This window comes from Prenolepis imparis, unplaced genomic scaffold, assembly GCF_030444845.1.
Source record: "Prenolepis imparis isolate NDT839.2.m4 unplaced genomic scaffold, iyPreImpa1.0 SCAF_3, whole genome shotgun sequence".
Taxonomy (NCBI): Eukaryota; Metazoa; Arthropoda; class Insecta; order Hymenoptera; family Formicidae; genus Prenolepis; species Prenolepis imparis.
The window spans coordinates 11,429,198-11,451,825 of record NW_028141161.1 but is presented as its reverse complement, the minus strand read 5'-3'; the positions used below and the strand labels follow the sequence as shown (position 1 = coordinate 11,451,825).

The 22,628-nt window shown below is 35.7% G+C and overlaps 3 protein-coding genes across 3 annotated transcripts; 1 reads left to right on the top strand and 2 right to left on the bottom strand.

Moving 5' to 3' along the window:
* Window positions 1-111: 111 nt before the first annotated feature.
* LOC145933589 (U3 small nucleolar RNA-associated protein 25 homolog) lies at window positions 112-3,012 on the bottom strand. The gene is made up of 2 exons (XM_083033421.1): window positions 2,804-3,012; window positions 112-2,646 (listed from the first exon to the last, which is right to left on the bottom strand). Exon 2 carries the CDS (start codon window positions 2,619-2,621, stop codon window positions 291-293), a length of 2,331 nt encoding a protein of 776 aa, XP_082889547.1. The 5' UTR covers window positions 2,622-2,646; window positions 2,804-3,012; the 3' UTR covers window positions 112-290.
* Window positions 3,013-5,267: 2,255 nt separating this feature from the next.
* On the top strand, window positions 5,268-19,310 carry LOC145934588 (WD repeat-containing protein 20). Its single transcript, XM_083035180.1, has 8 exons — window positions 5,268-6,011; window positions 6,644-6,826; window positions 7,710-9,167; window positions 17,501-17,575; window positions 17,818-17,994; window positions 18,071-18,279; window positions 18,364-18,687; window positions 18,790-19,310. The coding sequence occupies exons 1-8, from the start codon at window positions 5,742-5,744 to the stop codon at window positions 19,112-19,114; spliced, it is 3,021 nt and encodes a 1,006-aa protein (XP_082891306.1). The 5' UTR covers window positions 5,268-5,741; the 3' UTR covers window positions 19,115-19,310.
* Window positions 19,307-21,391, bottom strand: Trax (Translin associated factor X). Its single transcript, XM_083035179.1, has 2 exons — window positions 21,233-21,391; window positions 19,307-20,395 (listed from the first exon to the last, which is right to left on the bottom strand). Exons 1-2 carry the CDS (start codon window positions 21,243-21,245, stop codon window positions 19,542-19,544), a joined length of 867 nt encoding a protein of 288 aa, XP_082891305.1. The 5' UTR covers window positions 21,246-21,391; the 3' UTR covers window positions 19,307-19,541.
* Window positions 21,392-22,628: the final 1,237 nt, after the last annotated feature.

Sequence of the window (22,628 nt, the reverse complement as noted above, 5' to 3'; positions counted from 1 at the left end):
TATTATATGTAAAAAAATATAGTAAAATAGTGTAATTATAAAATAGAAATTTATTATAATTCTACAAGCTTATTATCGCAATTGAAATTCGTCCAATATCTCATATATACGTTTTATATGATTAATAAAGGCTACACATTAAAGAAATTATTTTACATTTATTTAGAAAATAATTGCTTTATTTTATTTACAGTTAGCTTAGGTATATGAAATTAATATGATTTTAATGTAATTAAACAGGCAATTCTTTGTAATTATACCGTCAAATTTACATGAACACAGAGAAAGTTTTAGCATTTTATGGTATGTACTTTAGACTCGGATGTTATCATTTCGGAAGCTCTATTGTGGCCTACGATTTGAGCAAGCGATATGGCATCAAATTTGTTATAAATAATAGTCACCGACATATTGAACTCGGTGCCAGCGCGCGGATTCTGATACAATCTGTCCATAAGATTACACATTTCGCTATAAAAGTGTGGATAGGTGGGCAATTGGTAAAATATAAGATGACGAATACCCTTTATTCTTGTTCTTCGCCAGAAGTGCCAGCGTTCCGTGTAAAGAAGAAAATGTGCGTCGCTATGGAAGAACATGTCTCTTGCTCGGGCGACTTTCCGGTCTTCTGTATACTCGCAGATCTGTGCGAAACTCAATTTCTCTTTCATCATACGATTCCGCACATATATAAAATCGAAATAAGATGGAATGTAGATCAATGTGTGATTATATATAGGATCCATGTATCGCGGCAGTATCTCCTTCAGAAAAAATTCCAATCTACTGTCGATAGCTTGAATAAGATCGGAGGCCTCGAATCTATGGAATACCTGCGGAATTTTGATAGTCACCTTGTGAATTGAGCCCGACTCAATTCGATTGGCCACCTTCACCTTGCCTGCATAGTTGAAGCATTTTCTTGTCAGTAGTGTGTTTACATGCGGCAGCTCGATACTGGAGAAAATCAACGTCTGTCTGTAATATTTGGTCCAGCCATTCACGCACCAACTTCTGAGACGAGAGTAATCGATGTCATGAGAGTTTTTAGGTTGCAGATGCAGATAATCTAATATTTGATGCAGGTGATCCCAATTCTGCATGAGAACGACGTCAATCTGGTCCATGATTAACAATTCTATGGATGAAAGAAAATCGAAGTCTCTCTCCGCTTCTCCCTCTGCACCTATCACCCTTCTGAGACCCAACGGTGAACCAATTATAATATCGGAGGAGTAGAAATTCGTGTATAACTTGAGACTCTTCTTGGTAACGGCCATGCCTATCTTGAACTTGTCGTTAACATTTCCTTGTAGTGTCAATTCATAATCTTTTGGTTTAGGATTCTTCTTCGGTATTGCTAACTCGTTCCCAGTAAAATCTTCCATGAATCGTAGCTTATTGATGACGGAGCCACCTTTATCCTCTCCAAATAAAATCGAGATAAACATCTCAACTATTTTCAAGCAAGAATGCTTAAATGGTACAATTATGAGTACTTTGGGCCTTACTAATCCATGATCTCTGTATTCATCTGGAATTTCTCCCATTCCATTTCGATTGGATTTTGCTAACTTCGCATTATGATGCAGTATTTTTGTTCGAGTTTTCAACACATGATTGATTATATGCAAACAATAAACAAATCGTACCTGATCAGCGTTCGAAAACGTACTCTCAGGATAATACAAATCTTGATAATTATTTATCACTGAAAATAATTCTCTTTGAAGAGGAGTTAAAGGTGCAGAATCTTTTTCCATATTATCTTTTATGTTATGATAATTAGCTTTAATTAAATTATTCTGAATTTGTGATTTTATATGCAATTTGTTCCAATCAATATTTTCAATTAAACTTGGAATTTTACCATAATTTGTGTATTGTTTTTCTTCATCGTCTAGAAGCTTCTTGACTTTTATCGGGTTGTCTTTCGAATCAACAGCAGATTTTGGGATTTGACATAATAAATTTCCAAGTGTAGGCCATGCCAATGTTGTAACCTCTGTAATCTGCGGCGTTACAGAAACTACTTTATACAGTTCATCATCCATATCGTTGCGCAAATGTAAAGAGAATGGATCTCTCAGATGACCGGCATCTTCTCGAGCAGTCTCAGCATCTTCATAGTCCTCCTCTTTCATGCTATCTGTAACCTTTTCAGTCTTATTGTCATAAGATTCTTCATCTGTTTCAGATTCTCTATTCTTTTCTTCGTCAATTTTTTTCTTTTCTTTTCTCTTTTTCTTTTTTCTTTCTTTGTCCGTTTCATTTTTATTCTGTTCATTGTGTTCTTCATCTTCACTATCTGAACTGGTCACAACTGATTTCTTTAGTTTCTCCAATAAATTTTCATAATCAGGGAATCGAGACATAAAGAGCAACTCAGAATCAATTTCGTCTTCTTCAGAACTATCGGTTTCCTGAAGCCGCTGACGTGCCTTTTCTTCCTCCACTATTTGCCTGCGAGCCTCAACTTCCTCATTTTTTGCTTCACGTTCTTTGACATAAGAGGCTTTTCTATATTCGAACTTGCCTTTTTTTGGTTTTGCCCGACTTCGCGCGTTGCGTTCATCGAAATTTCTTTTCTTACCGCGAAATAATTTCTTTCCTGGTGCCATTAATGCGATATAATTCTGATTTAACCTGTATATATATATATGTTGCTATTAATCAAAAAAGAAAATACCCAAAAGTAATAATTATTTATATAATTTTGGAAATTATTACTCTGATAGCTTGCATTTATATATTTACATATATTCTTTTACTATTAGATTAATTAAATTTTTAATAAACATACCTTTGTACAGCCAAATAATACAGTAAGAACGGTGCAGTAATTAATTAAGCTAACCTCTAATTTTTAATTATTAAATTTAATAATATTCCAATTGTGCGTATTTGTACTATATTAAATATTAGCTTAATTAAATTTTAATAAATCTACTATTAATCTGTTCGTCCAGTAAAACCACGTGTTTCTGTGTACATTATTACACAGATGCTATAGTGGAACAGCATTGAAGTACGAAAATACAATAGATATATTCCACTTGGCATGGCAAATGTTACGAATCGTTTAACCAATCAGAAGAGAGAGATATCTACTTCTTCAACCAATCACGTAAAACTACGCTCGCGCATCTGTGTTCATGTAAATGATTCATAAATACTTTTACAACGAACTCGATTCGCTGATCTATATAAAATTATAACCAATGTAAAATAAATTTTTTTTCTGTTACTTCTGGAAATATAAAGTTATTTGTTGTACATACAGTTTTCAAATAATTACACTATTTTACGTCAATCTTTGATAGTCCTATCTTATCTAAGAAGGAACTGATTGAAATTATGCATCATAAAGGTCCAAAAAACTCACCGTCTCGTCATTGTTGATCGCTCGCCGTTGTTGATCGTTCGTCGTTGTTGCGAAAATGTCCAAGCACAACTTCAGAAATAAAGTCTCACACGAACGGACGCGGACACGGCACTCCCGGTTGATATTAAAATACTTGGAATAACACTAATTAATCGCTCACTCGAACGCGACTTTATCGGAACGCGGCTTCCGACATTCGAAATCCGATCGACGACGCGGTGTCGCTGTGAACGTAGCGCTGTATATGAGGAAACCGGAAATAATCTTTCAGCCATAGTGCGCTTGCGTAAGAGATCACGTGATCGTGCGCGTAAAATTAAATTGCAATATGAAATTGAATTTGCCGTAAATAAATAAGATCAATTTCTGTCTGGTTTTTCGATACCGCGTAATAAAATCAGACGAATTTAAATTAATAGGAAAAAATTAACTTTAATGAAACGAGAATAATTAAAGCTTCTAATCAAAAATTAATTTAAATAACTTTCAAAATTTGTCAAAAGATTAATTTCTTGATAAATCTAAATAAATCTATTTTCAATCTCTAATTGTATAATATAAGAATTGAGATTAGATATTAAATAACTATGGAAAAAAATTTACTCTTTATTATACGAGAAAAGAGAGAGAAGAGGGAGCGAGAGAGGGAGCGAGAGAGAGAAAGAGAGAGAGAGAGAGAGAGAGAGAGAGAGAGAGAGAGAGAGAGAGAAGAGAGAGAGAGAGAGAGAGAGAGAGAGAGAGAGAGAGAGAGAGAGAGAGAAAAAATAAATTCTGTATCTTTTTAATCTCCGATAAACGTCTAATTACGTATAAGAATCGGTGTTTTATATCGATATCGATTACAATTAGCTAAGCTTAATTAAATCTTTTTGATAATTATACAGAGTTTATAGTCATTACCGTGATGAAGCAAAATACGGAGAAACAGTTGATGAATTACAATTCAGAATTAATCGACGTTTTTGAAATTTACCGTTACAGCATCGCGTGTAGCTCCGTGTATATATATTACATTACATAACAACATTTATCCTTGTAATTATCTTCGGCAAACTAAATTCTGCAATGCTCGAATTTCGCAAGCACACGAATCGCGATGTACAAAACATTGGTAGGCATATTCCGTTAGGAGACAAAAGGGAGAGAGAGAGAGAGAGAGAGAGAGAGAAAGAGAGAGAAAGGGAGAGAGTAAATGGAGGATACTTACAGTTCGAAAATATAGGGATTGAAATCGCGTGGAAATGCCACGACGTGGAACGAACGACGACAACACGGGAAGGAAGAGCGTAGGCGCGGGAAGCAGGAAAGAGCGGGTAGAATTAATTGACCCTTTGCTTTGCTTGTTTACAAAATATCCGGTTCCTAACAGGGCTCGCGCGAACCGCCACGCCGTGTCGAGGAGGATGACTGCGCTCTGAAGTGCGCGCGCATCGGCGATACCGCGACTTCCAGTGACGTATGAAGCGAACTGTGGACCACTCTTACGTTAATGCTACAGCAATCCGATAAATTAATCTCAAGCCAAAATTTTTTATACACGAGTCATTTTAATAATTATAATACTTTATTGAGTCTGGTTTTTCTTCAAACGAGTCCCGCATCATGACATTAAGTATCTCTCATGCAGATTAAAGGCCTATCCGGACGAATTTGCATAGCTGCATCATGTGAATATGCACAAAAGAAATTAATTAATTAAATGTCTAGTATACAGGATGTCACGTCGCTACTTTTCCTCGTGTTAGACGAACGATCGCTTGATTTTTCCGTGCGATCTACGCAAATTTATCTGGATAAATTAATACGATTAAATTCCGGGGCGCGAGTAACTCTAGATACGTCCCTGACGGCGTGAACCGCCACCACCGTTCGGTAAACGCACTACTTCACGGGCAGAGTTTCGTAGTGTAGTTGGTGTAGTGTTTCGAGCGCCCTTAACCGTGTTGACGAGAAAGAGAGAGAGAGAGAGAGAGAGAGAGAGACACGGAGTTTCCAGCCCAGGTAGCCGGTGACGGGTCGCTGACAGACGTTGCGCGCGGTTACGAGGCTTTTTTTCCACGAGTGCCCCGCGGCTGGCTGTCAAGCGTGGCCCTGACAGCAGCCGGCCGTCGACGGCCGGCGGAGCCTGCTTCGCGCGCGTCAAGTTCGCGTTCCTGCGGACGGGGCGCACGAGCGAGCGAGCGAGCGAGCGAGGGGAGTCAGGAGTCACACGCTCGACGGCGAGGGACGAAGCGGACGTGCGAGGTGACGGAGGGACGGTGACGGGTAGGAACGGGCTTAGAAACGAGCGCGGCCTACGAGCGATTCTCCCTGCGTATCTGATGAGCTCCTCCGCCGCGCCGCTGCTGGTGGTAAGATGGCTGTGCAGCTGGACGGAGGAGGGAAGGAGGACCTGAAAACACAGTTTGTCACGCGGGAGGGCACCTACAAACTGATGACCCTGTCGGAGTACTCGAGACCGAACCGGGTCGGCTACACCAACAGCCAGGGCAGCGCGTCCGTCAGGGTGTCCTTCGTCACGTTGCCGGACCCAGCGGATCCGACGGGCTCGCAGGGTCTCGGCGACCGAATGTGCTTCAACTTCGGCAAGGAGCTCTACGTTTACGTCTACCGCGGCGTCAAGAAGGTGAGTCCTCGGCGCCGTCTCGTCGTCGCGACGACGATGACGTGCTCGAACGTGCTCGCTTATGTCGTCGTCGCGACCTAACCTCGCAAAATTTATCGCCGCGGTGGGGACCTCCATCTTTGCGGTTGGCTCATCACCACGCCTTGCACGAAGACGTCGTGATCGACGAACGCGACGTCGACAATTTTCTTCGCGGAGTTGACGCGCATCGAGAATCGTGCGAGTTTTTATTCGCGAATAAACGAACCAAGTCTGATGTCTCTTGACATGGCAAACACTCGAGCTGACATTTCTCCCAAGTAATCTTGTAGATAATAATATTTGCAGATAATTGTGTAATAGAATTCTTGGTATTTAAATCATTGACTTACACATATATGAAATTAAAGACGAAAGAATAATCGATCAATTTATTATTATAATCTTCTTTGAGAATAAATTATTACACTGGCATAGCGTTTGAATTTATTTCTAAGATATTTTCAAAATAAGAAAATGATTTGCGTCTCAAATAACTAACTACATGTATCAAAGTGTCAAATTTTTATATTGTCATTGAAAACAATTTTATTTTCTTGCAAAGATTTAATTAGAAAAGCTTGAAGTTTTAATACATCATTAAAATATTCCAGGCTGTGGACTTGAACAAACCAGTGGATAAAAAATTATATAAAGGGACTAATCCAACTTGCCACAATTTTAATCAAACAACAGCAACGGCTGACAGTGCTCCATTATTGGTGGGATTTTCTACAGGACAGATACAGTTGATCGATCCGATAAAGAAGGAACTCAGCAAATTGTACAATGAAGACGTATGTATATAAGTAAATTTTGCACGAATCAACAAATTTTTATCAGACACTTAATCTTTAAGGAAAATTTCTCTCCTGCATTACATTTATTAGCCAGAGAGAGAGAATTTCGTAATTTCCTGTATTATATCTGCAATCTAGCTTACATTGAGATAAATAATCTGATAGTTCAAATAATATTCATGCAACTAGTATATATCTTCATACTTTTCTAGTAATGTGTGTACAAAAGCTATCGACACTTATCCAATCTCTCTGATATGTGTATGTTATCTTATTGAAATATGATAAAATGGATAATGAATATTATACTAGTTCAATGGTTAATGCCATTCATTACATCTTGCAATGACTGTTTAATAGCACATTGTCCAGACCACTTTTTGCTTGGTAGACCCGCGCACTAATCCAATTATAACTCAATCAAATAATTAAGCTCAACAAGCAACATTACATAACTTTCCGCTATCTTCTCATAACGTAGGCGCTTTGGTGAGATAGTTGTGCTGCCAATTTTAAATACATTTTGATGTCAATAAAAATGTCAAATGATTCATTATTTTTATTTAATCATTGTATTTCTCTCATAAAGTGTACATTTAATACTTATCTTCTCTTAATCTTTTATTGTCTAATGTTATTTTTAAATTACAAATTAGTTTATTATGTACCATGAATACTATTATTTCGTTTTAATCTTTGTTTATTCATCATTTATTATAACTTTAAAATAATAATATAAAAAAATTATCTTTAAATTTTTTATTTAACTTATTAATATTAATTTTTTAGTAATAATATCAATATTTTAGCATTAATATGCATTTTGTTTTAATACAAGAATACATTTTTCTATTCACTAAACAAATATTTCATATTTCAGAGGCTGATAGATAAGAGCAAAGTGACGTGCATAAAGTGGATTCCTGGCTCGAACAACCTATTTCTGGTTTCTCATAGTTCTGGTCAACTGTACCTTTATAATGAAGAGTTGCTCTGCGGCACCACAGCGCCTCATTATCAGTCATTTAAGTCGGGTGACGGATACGCCATATATACCTGCAAGACTAAATCCACCAGGAATCCGCTGTATCGGTGGGTGATAGGTGCGGAAGGTTGTTGTATAAACGAGTTCGCCTTCAGCCCTTGCGGCACAAACCTAGCCGTGGTGTCTCAGGATGGATTTCTGCGCGTTTTTCAATACAACACCATGGAATTGGTCGGTTCGGCGAGGAGCTATTTTGGTGGTTTTCTGTGTGTGTGCTGGTCACCGGACGGACGTTACATTGTGGTCGGCGGCGAGGACGATTTGGTGACCATTTGGAGCTTCCACGAGAAACGAATCGTGGCACGTGGACAGGGTCACCACAGTTACGTGAACGTGGTCGCCTTTGATCCGTATACCACGTCCTACGGCGATCACGATCCTGACTTCAGCGGCTCGGATGACGAGACAACAATGCCACACAGCAATCACAATCACTTCCACGAAAAGTCGCATCGTCTTTCCACAACCTCGCAAGGCGGCCACTCGAACCGTAACTCCTGCGGCTCGGAATTGAGAATGTCGGGCGGCACGTGCTACAGGTTAGGCAGTGTATCTCAAGACACTCAGCTGTGTCTGTGGGACATCACGGAAGACGTACTGAGGCAACCTATGTGCGCCAAGCAGAGGTCCTCCGTAGCGGGTGGCACCAGCGGCACCCTGTCGTCTTCGGGTACGTTTAATAGTGGTAACGGAACAGCGGCGACGGCGAACCATCATTCGAACTCGAATGCTAAACATAATAACTCGAATAACGTAAACTTCAAAGAGAACGCGAGTGGTAATAACGAAAATAGTAATAATAGCACGAGCACGAACGCCGCAGTGGCGACCGTGAATTCGCTGACGCAGAGGCTAGCGGGTCTTGGTTTTGGTGAGCGTAAAGGTGATAATCACAAGAGAAACTTTAGCCTCACTATGCGAGGCGGAGGCACCGGTGCGGCGGCGGCGGCGACGGCGACCAACAACAGTACGACGACAGTTGTGCAAAACAATGGTGGCGATAAGGCGAGCACTGGAAACTCGACGAATACGACGAGTAGTAGTCTGAACAACAGTGTCGGTGCGAGTTTAGGTGGGACGGGGAATAAAAAGGTTAGTTCCGTGATGGACGATCCAATGAGGTTGATAGGGACCGCCTGGTGTCCCAGGTTCGACGAGTGCCCGGTCCTCGAGCCGCTGGTGTGCAAGAAGCTGGCGCACGAGAGGCTGACTGAATTAGTGTTTAGGGAAGATTGCTTCGTGACGGCGTGTCAGGACGGATACGTGTACACGTGGGCGAGACCCGGCCACATGGTAGGTCCTCTCACGATAAGCAGCACCCTGCACAGGCCATCACACCATCATAGCAACAACCCTTACACTAGTAATATCAATTCCATGAGATGTAACGACCTCTGATGTAACCTGTTATCTCCAAATCGTTATTTAGCAAGTCCATCAAGTAGAGTCTGTTAGTCTAAAAATCCGAATCCTGTGTACATATATATATATATACATAGAGTTAGAATTTAGAATGATGTTATCGTGACGAAAGTGGCACGGGAAAATCTTGTAATGCTTTGGGATAGTCTTCCTATCGCCTGTTGCGGTAACGGAAAGTCTTAAAGACGAATAATAGTTTTTGCTCGGAAGTATTAGAACAAAATACATTGACGAATTCGGTAGTATCTTGCCGGGTTTGATACGACGATCGCGTTGCTGTTATTTAAGTTTTATATGCTACGATCAGTATATTTAATCTTGGAGACAGAGAGAGAAAAAGAGAGAGTCCTTATTCAGCCCGTCTTTAAGTCTATGATTTAAGGTACATATTTGCGTTTGAGTTCTATTAGTATTGGGAGGTGCCATCAAAGAGAAAGCATTAAAGATTTTTTTAGTATTTTTCTTTAAGTTTATATTTTGTATATGAGGATTACAGAAGTACATGGACGGACGATACTATGAGTGAACAAACTTGTAGCCTGAAATATATTTGTTATTATTAGACTCTTAACAATTTTACAGAGCATCTTTTAGTATTGTTAGATAATATTTTTTAATGTTTCTTTATAAAGTGATATATAATACTTTTTGGATAATCTTGCCTTTATATCGACGATATTTTTTCCATTTGATCAGTTTTATTTGTGATGCTCTCAAATAATTAACAAATCTATTACTCGAAATGCATGAAATTAGATATTTCAAATTAAGTAGTGTAGAGCGGGCTCACAAACTATAATATTTGTTTTTTTTTCTTGGATATATTAATATAAGTTTTTTTAATATTACATTTTTTTTGCGATAAATATAGACAAGAGCTTTAATTTATATATATCTTCCATTTAGATATTATCAATTTTATTCTAATATATCTGATTAATGCATGCGTTGCAAACAAAAAACATTCACGTGTGTGCTCAAAGTTCATTCATAGTATAGACTGTCGTTAATATCTGTGCCTAATGATGGTCTGGTCAAGATATATTCTCGCGATGATTATTACAGAATTACGCGAGCTAGGATAGATATCGAATACCGATATATTTATGTTTTTGGTTTGCATCCTCGAGAGCAATGTTGTTTGAGCCCTATGAGGCCTTGTGACAGGGCAGGCCCCTTTATTGAAGAAAGCCTTCTTCCTATTTCCTGTAAAGTGTTATTAGCTTAGCTTAGCCGAGCATAAAGAAAATCAACGGAAAATTACTTAGCCAAACTATCGTCTCAGATTAACGATACGAGATGCGAGAACATTTAATCTTTTGTTGGAAACGATGACTTTTGCCTTGTTGTACAATAAAACGAAAATTTGAATGAACGATTGCTGCTTGCTTTTCGCTTGTTGAAATTCTGTTCAATCAAGTGCAATGCAGAAGCTCCAGGGAGAAAACAGTCGAGAAAACGTGCACATGTATAATGACACGTAAGGCGATGTCTATTTACCGTTTGCCGTCTCGCATGTTTTCTTTTCTTTTTTCTTTTTTCTATTATACTGTCGACAATACTAGGTCCTGATACTAGGGCTCGAATAGTGTTTCCTGGCGTTTTGCATAGAGCATTTGTATCCCACACTCACCCTTTCATTTTACAACTTTGGCCAAAAGAAAGAACAGCTTCATTAAATTGTGTTCAATTAAACTAGTCGATTGCGAATTTGCGACATGTAAATTAGAATTGTAAATTAGAATTATGATAAATATTTTGTAATACGATTATTAATTGAGTCTTTAAAAATATTATTATACGTTTCATATATTATTATACATTTTTTTTATTAATGAAAGTAGTCTTAGCTTTTGGCCAACGCTGTAAATACCTGACTAATTGCGAAGTTTGCGATACAAAGTTCATTATAGCTTCTTTTATAGCGCGACTTATATAATTTCAAAAATAGCGCGTCTTTTATAATTTTAAACGGACAATGCTTGCGCTTATTTCTCAAAGCCGATGAAGCATTAATTCCTTTTTCTCACTTTTGATTGATCGGAAAGATTAATGTTCTGTACCACGCTTTGGCTGATGCAAGAGAATATCGTGGATGAGACTTCCCTGAGTTATCGCATGGTACGTATGACTTATCATTTTTCGTTCTATTTTTTAACGCTTGATCGGACTTGTCATTGAGTAGAATAGAATATACACGCTCGAGTCGTATTCACACACATTTTTAAGATTTTTTTATTGCTCGGCGATACGCTTCCGAATTTTACACTTATATGAATCACACTATATTTTTCTCGGCTCATATATGCACTTGCCAAATTTGCATTATTCCTGAAAAGTGTCTGAATAAGGACAAGCAATATATGCATATATATATAAATTATTTAAATTATTTACAAGTCATTATAACTTTTCATTTACTGCAAGGATATTGTCTTGACAATCATTGAATTTCTTTTTATACTTTATTTGTTTAATTCAATTATAAATTATTACAAATGGAAAAAAATAAATCTCTAATTTATAAAATAATTAAATTATGTGAAAACTTTTCAGGAATAATGTGCGTTTACTTGATGATTGACTTGAAAATGCATTAATGTCAACAGAAGATTCATATTCTCTCTATTTTCAGCCGGGAATTGGCCAGGTTGGCGGTGCCGCTCTCCATGTGGTTAGTCCTGCGGAAGGCGGCGGTACCATAGTATAGCCAGAACCGGACATCGACGTTGGTCCACCGCGAGATCATCAAGAGGAACCGCAGAGTTCATCGCGGACGACCGAGGCGCAATTTCAGCAGGCATATGTACGTCGTCGTCATCTGTACTACGTGTGGCCGAGCGAGAGTTACTCCGGTACAGTTTAAGTGAGCGGTTCATCTGTTAAAAAGCGGACGAATTAAAATGAATATCTCAAGGGAATCCATTTCTTTGAAAATTGAACAGCTTGGAAATTAGGGGCTGACTTTATAATTTGTCGACTCTGTCTGTTAAACCTTAGAGAGACTGAAAGGAAAGATATTTTTAACGATATTAGATCTCACATCCATTTAGGAAATGAAAAATACAAGTTTGCGCAAAACGGATTCCTCATAATTCCTCTTAAATTCTTTTTAATTCGCCTACTTTTACTGGCCGCAGCTTAACGTTTAGAAACACATACACATTCACACATACAGTGCTTTCGTTTTGGTAATTCGCTCTTCCGGTGCATATCTTCTTCCTCTTTCTTTCCCTTCTGTCGTGATAGCGACAAAAATGTTACGTGACCTTCTCTGCGAAGTCGGAAGCAATCTGTGTATACATGTACATACATATGTGTATGCCTGACGATCGCGACAGATGCGTTGTATCATTCCAAATAAAATTTCGCGATAAGCGATATATAATATATGTGTCTCTCGATTGGCGGGACACATGGGTTTCTCGACGCCATCAAAAGCATTTCCGTGTATTTATTATATGAAGCGTTGAAATTTATATAGACTCAAGTCACAGAGAGCCAGCATTAGGATTGAAAGAGTGAGCTCTATTTATATAAAAATAATTTGTTCTAACTTGCTCATTACGATGCTATATGTATATTGCATAATTTCCCGACAACACACGAACGTTTATAAAAATATATTTAGAGGATGCTGTAAACGTTTTAGATATTCTTTCATTTGGACGGCCAGAAGTATTGTATAGTTACGGAACATTCCTCAAATAAAATTATTTTGTTAAATAACTTTTAATTAAAAGTGCGACTTGAGCCTCTATCATTTCTCAGTGTTTCATTTCGGTCGATTACTTCGAAGAACATATTCCGCAAGGCCGCGCGCGCGCGCGATATTAGTTTTTAATTTACATATAAATATACGTAGAAGTTATATATTGTAATTAATAACGAAATATCACACAGCGTTAATTTATATCGTTCTAGAATATCTGTTTCCGACTGCTTATTTCGATTGCTTATGTCGATTAGCTTTGATCACGAGCATTCCTGCGCGATTCAGGGATTAAAAATATCTACTGTTATCACACATTTTCGGCCTTCTAAATGATGTCCTTTAATTTATACCTGCACAGTAATTCGTTGCAACATCGTTTACTCAAATTTTACTTCGAAGACTTGATATAAAAATAGACTGTAAATTAATCATTATTATTCTCAGTTGAAAAAAAAACTCAATACCAAAATTTCAACGTTTTAAAAGCTAGAAGTATCAACCATACATATTTATGAGATGTAAAACAGATATAAAGGACATTTTTCTTCTTTTTTTTAAACATAAAATATTGTTTAGCTTTTTCTGAGATTTTTAATTTTTGGTAAGCAATATTTACAGCTTTTTTTACATCAAGGCTTCTTTAATGTTAAACGACACCTTCTCGTTACGTTTCGTAATATGCAATGTACGCACCGTGGCAGAAATTCTATCAAGACACTGATATATTACACCGATAAGAGGACCGATTCTTGATAAGACTTTTTCGTTTTGATATTTTCATTCTCGTATGACACGATGGATTACCGTACTTCGAGGCAAAACGATTGTATTATTATTTTTGCAAGTGCAAGCTCGTTAAAAGTATGCTGTGATATGTGTGCTATATATGAAGACACTGATAAATGATCCCGAGCGATGAAAGTCACTTCCAAGCACTCCGTCGTGCATCGAAACGGACTTGTGACGATTACACATATAACCGATTAGTTTCTTATTTATAGGCAACAACCGAAGCCGGCCTGCGACACACCAGACTATAATTCATCTAATAATTCTGCAAAAAAAGGGAAGGATGAATCTAAACGAATCGAAAGAAATTCTTTTCCGTTCGCAATGATTATCTAATCTTCAAAATCGGAGATTGAAATCTTTTAATTTCATTTTATCTTTTTCTCGTGACATACTTAGCAATTGATATACGATATAATTGAATTACGCATTGAATATAGTGTGTAAATAGGAATTTAACGTGTCTAAATTCCCCGAATAAAAAATCTCTTTTTATCTCAAGTTCCTTATCTTTTTTAGTGAGAGAAATAAAAATGGAAAAAATTCAACGATTTAATTTAGATTTTAATTTAGAACATTAGGATTTTTTTCTAAAATAAATTTATATCGATTCTTTTACATTCATCCTCTTTTGCGGAGGAGACCGCGATCTATAAAGTTCCTATTTCGTAAGCTAAAGAGCGAGTTCGCGCGCTGAAAGCGCCTGATTTTCCGGCCGATGATTGATTCCTGGTGGGAATGCGTTCTCGGTTCTTGCACAGGACGGACGAAAAACTCGTCGATCAACGAGTCTGAATAGGATTGTATATGATGGACGTTTGCGTGATGAGTTAATATATATTTAAAGTTGATAGGAGGATTCACGCGATTTCTTTTTTCGGACATGGGCATAATCGAATTTTTCTTTGAAAATTTGTGGTGTTTTTAAGACGAAACTTGATGATGTATCTATATTTAATTGATTTCAAACATGATCGGCACAAAACCGATTTAACAATATATATTATATATATATTTTTTTTTTCAAAGTCGCAGCGACGTCCTCGCCATCATGTAAATGGTAAATGTAAAAAGAATGGGAAACTTCCCTTCGTCCGAGATGTATCGAGACGAAAGTAAGACAGATAATTTTCCGATATTATAAATCGCGTTGTTCTATAATAAAGCCACAGATGACATTTTTGCGAACGATTAAATAATGAATACGCCTCTCAAACTGCTATAACAGAAGATATATAATTTATTATTAGATGATGAATTGCATGCAAGACAATCGGTTTAGAAGAATATAATAATACGCATTTTGTTTTTTTTATAGTGATATTCTGGCAAATATTGTACTATTAAAATATTAACATATATGTCTCGCCGTTCTTCATTATATCAAAAATATTTTTCATAAGAATTGCGCTCGTGAAAAAAAAAAGAAAGAATTTTAAATAGCGTGTTAAAACCAATGTTCTCTTCAGCAAATTACATGTCTTCTATTAGGAGCATTTTGAGCAACGAAAAAAATGCCTCTTTAATTTACTAGTTTGAACTCGGACCGACCAGTGGCTTTCTGCGGTTTGGAAGTAGAAGGACAGGTGTTCCTATATATTTTAGTGTCATACGACACTTCCTTCGGCTTTCACGCCTATGAAACGATTTTTCGATCGGTCTAGAGTTTCAAGATACGTGAACGAATTATGTACAAACGACTTACATTGCATAACCGGTTGATATGCATAATCGATTAAGTATTCGCAATTCCGCGTAAAAAGCGGTAGATGCGCAATGTAAAAAAAAAGAAGACGGCGTGTCTCTCGATGGAGATTGCGAGAACGCGCTTAATTGGGATATATATTATATATATATAAATAGTGGCGACTTGGTCCAGCTGATTATATACATCCTCACTCACCGATAAATAACCGAGTCTAGCATCTCTCTGGCAGTTTTTTATGAGACCTTTCCACGGCAAAGAGCTTTATGGCATCGCGTCAGATCTGTACTGTACTTCTCGACGCATTTCTCTTTGTTTGTTTATAAGCGTGTACATTCTTTGTAATTGTAAATGAAAAAAGACATTTCATTGTTAAAGCTTGCGTGTTTTTTACTCTGCATTTAATTATTTTTCCTCTTTTTAGAGTTCTCTCTCAACGTGATTATATCTCTTGTCCATAAAATTTTCTTAAAAATTCAAGATTAATGATAATCATACAAGATTTATTATCTTTTTTTATCTCCATTATTATTGTTAAAATTTAATACATTAAAAAAAGAGAGAATTGATAAAAATTTATTTCTGTGAAAAAAAATCAGAGAGAGCATAGTTTTACATATTAAAATTGAAATACTGTGATATATTTCAATGTATTTTCAAAAATGCAAATAATATTGAGTGATAATTATTTATTATAATTCTACAGCCAATTGCGTATCCGGAATGTGCATATATATTGATCTGTCAAAAGTCTGCTGTAGTCTTTTTTTTTAATAGATTGTACGATAGAAATTTCTCTGGTGACAGTCTCGAAATGTCCGATAGTTCCATCACGCGTTAATTTACTGGTGGAAAATTTATTATGACGAAGAAGCTACAAATAGTGCGGGTGGATAATGACCTGGTGCAAAAGGCGAATTTGCAGATCGGTAACAACATCATCGGACGAGGTGCTGCGACAGGAGTGAGTTATATCATTTTTATACATCACTAGGAATATTCATTAATTAATTTTAATTACACAATAACATAATATAAACAATAATTGCATACGAATCAGTCTAAATAAACTCGCCAATGGAAAACTTTTTATAATACAATAGATCCGATTCTCTCACAATATTGTAATCGATTAATTATACATTATAATAATAACTAATTAATGATTGAATTTTGCGTGACCCTCTCTGAAATTTTATCATCTGGTTTAAGAGCTAAGATATAAAATCTTATTATATATCAAAGTTCTGCCTGCATTTCCTAACATCAATTAGCATTAGGGAACAGTATGTTAACATTCTGTATTCTAACGAGAACATATATATATATATATATGTAATTGCGATCGCATAATAATCTATCAGATGATTCACGGTTACGCTTTGAAAATTTGAAGTTTGTCGCGTGATGCATCGCGAGATCACGTGGTGGTGCGTCATATGCTTTGATAATAGAAATCAATAGAAACGTATGATGCATTTACTTAATTGCCCGACGAAATGCCACTCCAATTTTTGCGGGCGTAGCTTGTACTATTTATGTAAACAGGATATCGTGGCCGGAAGTCATCGTTCTCCAATTATCTCCGGGCCTGTCAAGCTCATTCGATACGAATCTTCGATATTGTTTCGTCGATGACTGTATTTGAGTATCGCGTGGCGCAATTAATGTTAATAATGTTTAGAATGCAAATTGTATCATAATTAAATTCGCAGTACTTACTCCCGATTTGTATTACAGTATTTGATCACATACAGATACTTGTAAATATAGTTATCAGTCGATTATTGCACACAAATGGGAAAAATAGATCATTAGAAAAATACAGAAAAATTTTGAATTGATAAAACGGATCATTGCAATAATAACAATATTCCATTGATGATCGTTGATGACACACATTATCCCGCATTCATTAATTTATCAAAAAATTAAATCTTGTATATGATCAGCAGCATCTTTTGCAAAACTTACCAATTTCTGTTATTATCTCAGTGCAACGATGGTCAAGTGCTGAAGCATGCTGTGACCATCAATTTGTCACCCAATGATGAGATGACAATTAGTCCGGTAAGGTCTCTAGTTTCATGTGTTTCTCTCATTCATCATTTACTGATATTTTAATAATAATTTTCATCAATTTCTAATTTAATAAGAAATAATATAACAATGATTTATAGCACAATAACTTTCATGTAATGTAGAATTGTTTGATACAAACTTATTTTTCTGTTTTTAAGCATATAATATTACTGCGCAATATTGAGTTAATGCTATGTCAGTCTTCTATAGAGATCATTTTTCAGTATTAGGTGGTGCCATGTTATATGAAACAAACTGGATGCGCACGATGGCAATTTATTAAATTGGGAAGTAGTGTGCCGATAAAAGCAGGTGACGTCTGCTCTCTGCTGCCTGATAAATGTTGGTTTAAGATTATCTCAGTACCAGACACGATGGAAGAAAATGATCAAATATTAAAGAGAAAAGTACAACAGATTAATATAATTATAATTGACATTTGAAAGGAACTCTATAAGATATTAAAGCATTCTATATTTTCAGGCTGATGAAAATTTGAGTAATGAAATGGACAGTAAGAAAGAACGCTTGTCATCCAATGTAGAAGCTATCGTATCTCCCAGTGAAACTTCGAACGATATGCTTAGTGATAAAGATGCAGCAAATGAGCATCAGAATTCTTCCATTAATGGCGAAAATAGCAAGCACAATGATGATACTGCTCCAGTCTTGCAGGAAATCTATTCTACAAAGTATTATTTCATTTGAAATCAATTTTATCAATCAAATGTAATAATTGTACACAAGTATTTATCTTTTGCATATTTGGATTTCAGCTCTCCGGAGGGAAGTAATATGTCTGCAACATGTTCTAAAATGGCGCAAGATCAAGAAATAATTGAACCTTGTGTCAAGCAACAGAATGATAAGAAACAGAAAGCAAACATTAACTTAACGAACAAAGCTGCGACAAATGTTGAAGCAGGAAAGAAAATTAAATGGGATTGCGACGCTCATTTCAGTGATCAAACCGAGATTCAAACTTCGCCAACCAAGAATAATCCTCATTCACCTGTTGCCTCGCGTCAGGATCAAGCAAGTGCATTAAATGTCGGTAGAACTCTCAGAGAAAAATGTATGTACGGTGGTCGATGTTATCGGTAAGTGAAATAATGCAATCTTATCTCTCAAAATAATTTTGTCAAATACAATATAATCTGGATGCTAAAAGTACTAAACATTTTTAATAAATTTGTTTGCAGGAAGAATCCTAATCACAAGAACAATTACAGCCATCCCGATGATTCCGATTATGATGAGATAGATGATCGAGAAGAGTGTCCGTATGGTATAAAGTGTTATCGTAAAAATCATCAGCACAAAATGCAATTTAAGCACACAAGAGTACCACGTCATCGTCGAAGAGCCGCTACCCCAATGCACTCAGCGACCATCGATATCACGTCCGACAATTCGTCCGCAGAGGAGTCCGTCGACGAATCTGATTACGAACCGTCTGTATATTCAGAAAGTTCAGATTATTTGGATGAAAGTAGAAGCGAGTGGGAGGATGGCACAACAGGCTGACAACAAACATTGCCTTCGTCGATTTCTACGTCATATTTTTGAGAGCGCCTAAATTAAGGATGTTTTTACTGGTAATGCAGATATTTTATTATGAAATATTTATTTTTCTACTCTGATTGAGAAAGATGAGAATATTTTATTATGCCTGCATCTATTTGTTTATGTGAAGAGGTGTATAAAAGTGTTAATATATCAATTGACGTGTATATTTTTACATTCTGTCAGAAAATATATGAATATATTAATCTGATGCATTTTTTATCTAAATAATTATAATTTCGTAATCATTGTTCTTATCAGTAAATTTTTAATTTATATCAATTAAAGCAAATATATTAGCTATTATGGATTAACTATTTCTATCTTGCATCAGATTGATAAGTCCGCACTAATTCACAATAATTTGAATCAAATATTGTTTCACATATTAGAACGCTTGATATCCTTCATCGTCTTCAGTGCGGTATTCCTCAGCAGCCGCAATAGCCACATCAGCCAACATATGTTTTGGAATTTCCGATCCTCGCACTTTGATAGTATAACACGCATTTTCCATTTTGGTTAGACTTTGCTTCAGTGTGAAAATTTTTTTGTTCATTTCATTGCTGAATGCTACACTCGTGTAACCCAAGAAAGCCACATATATTTTTCTGACAAAGTTACACGTCTGATAACAGCTGCTTATATCACCTACAGCTAAGTTATTAATACACTTCCGCATTAATTCTCCAGTTAGGTCAGCTATTCCCAGGATATAATCCGTCGGCGTCACCATGACTTTTCTAGTGATAATCTGCTCCATCGAATCGACTGGAATCGTGTCATATGTTAGTGCTGTTTCCAGCTGCGTCAAATCTTGCATTTCACCATTTTGCAAATATTCGTAGAATGTGAGCGCTTCTACATATTCTTCCAGACCGGCACGGTAGGCTCTGTGGAACTGATAGGCGTCTTGACCATTCAACTCATCCGCGATATCTCTGAATAATGTTCGAGCCGTGTTATCTAGTCTCGACTTGGCAGCCTCTAGCACGACACTTCGTTTACTCTCTTTGTCAATAGTGTGTAGTAGAAAGATTATTCTCTTGCTCTCGATGCCTACATCTCGATTGACCTTGAAGATTCTTTCATAACGGTCATGTTTAGCGTCCAATTCGGCCGCGTAAGCGCGAAATTGTTGTACTACAACATTGTTGTCGTCTATGTTCTCCACCACTTCCTTGCCCTTATCACCAAGATTGAGCTTGTCCTTATCTTTATGTCCGCGATGTCTTCTCCCTCCTGCAAACAACAATATTTTGTAGTCGATAGTAAAGTAGCAGAATATTTAAGGGACTAAATACAGTTATAAATGTATAAAGAAATTGTGTTGCAACAAATGCCAAAGAAAAATTAAATTTCAAAAAGATGTGAAGCACCTGGATATATGATTAAACTGATAAGATATGAATAGTATTGTATATGTATTATAAAAAAGACAAATATTTTTCTTAAAATTAATCAAAAAATTAAGTTTTTAATACAATATTATTCAAATGCTAATGCATATATTTGTTTAGTTATTATAACAATAAAACAATACATTAACATTTTTTGACAGATTTGCAGCTTTCAAATTCAAAACTCTATTCATAAATAATAATTTGTGTAATAAAAATACCTTCTTGCTATATATATATATATATATATTTCAAAAACAATAGCTTGAACTCGAATACTTGACAAATTAGAAAATAAATTTAATTCTTTTCTCAAAATTAATATTCAATTTTAATGAAATGATGTTAAACTTTGACATTAAGTTGAGATGTACAAAAATATAATATCTTTAATTTCAGGACACAGATTAATATAAGAAAATTATAAGCTTTGCTGCAACAATGATATAACCTATTTTCTCATAGAAATTCAAGAAAATTAATTTAAATTTAGAAATCTTAAAATAATTTTTCAAGCTTTTAAAAAATGAATTGTGTGTATCATTATTGTGTGCTAAGTTTATGACAGCTGTTATATAGCTGATAAACATTATCACTTGGAGAATTTGATATTGTTTACAACAAACTAAAGATGTAACATATAAAACAAGAGATGAAGTATAACAATTAACAAACTTACCTTTTCCTGACATTGCGATTTATCTTGATAATTGCTTGTTAACAGTAATAATACAGGGGGCACATGAATTCGCTTGTCAATTGTTTTTGTGCGACATGATGCTAGCAGACGACTTTTCTCAATGCTTAGATGTCGCCATTATATTTATTCGATATGTCGATTCGATATATCGAATAATTACATATTCGATATAGTCGATAGTCTCGAAACGCGTCAATTGAATGCATTCATTGCATACGTGGAGACGTGGAGAACGGATTACTGCCGGAGTTATCGTATAGAATTTTTCTTTCTGTGTTGTCTATTGATATTTTTCAAGCATTTTGCAAAGTCGATAATAAACGTAACGCTAGCGACAATAAAAATAGTTATTATTTAATATCGAGAATTAGTGCAAAAGGAAAGAATTGGTTTTTATTATTTCAAGATTTGATCTTGTCAGAATTTACTGAGAGAGAGAGAGAGACACAAACCTTGGAAACTTAATTTGTGAGGGTAAGTTATTAAAGTATTCTATGTCAAAAGTTAGAAAGGAACGAAGAACGATGACCACCGATCAAACTTTTATTAAAAAAAAAATTGACTTTAAGTTTGAAGATCGCAACCTTGCTGATGTTCTCCATACTTAGATGAGCAGCTTGTGTGTAATGTGCCATATAACTTTTTTAATTCATCTACTTTGTTCGCACGTGTATCTTATGAGTAGAATATAATCATTTTAAGCGGATATAGAACGATATTTAAACGAAAACGAAATATAGAAAATATTTCGATATGACTCTTTTCAAGTATATCACAACTATTTATGAAATAACTGCCACAATCTTAATTAAAATATCTACAAAAAAAAATAAAATTTAAAGAGAGAGAGAGAGAGAGAGAGAGAGAGAGAGAGAGAGAGAGAGAGAGAGAGAGAGAGAGAGAATTCAACATTTTTTATATTTTAAATATTTATTTATTCAAAATAAGCAAATGTTATATTAACAAATATTAAGATTTACAAATCTTTTAAATATTAAAATTAAATTTCACATTAAAATTAAAATACGACTATATAATTACATTTATTAAAAATTTAAAAATGTGATTAGCTCGGATCGAATTATTTTACGAAATAAAATCACTTTTTAAATAAAGAAAAAATAATATTCGACATTTTATGCAATTAATATCGTCGCAATCAGCTGATTGATTTTTTTACATCTGATATCAAAACATTATCGCGTTTCTTAATAGATAGTTCAGATCTCTTTCTGAAAAATACGGTCTATTGAAGTTATTCGGAACATTTACACCAAGTTTCACGAATCGAGGAAATTGGAAACCTTTCGAAACTTTCTCCGAAATGTCCTTCGGATCTTATTTGTTGAAAATATTTGTACCATGCGAATGTAGT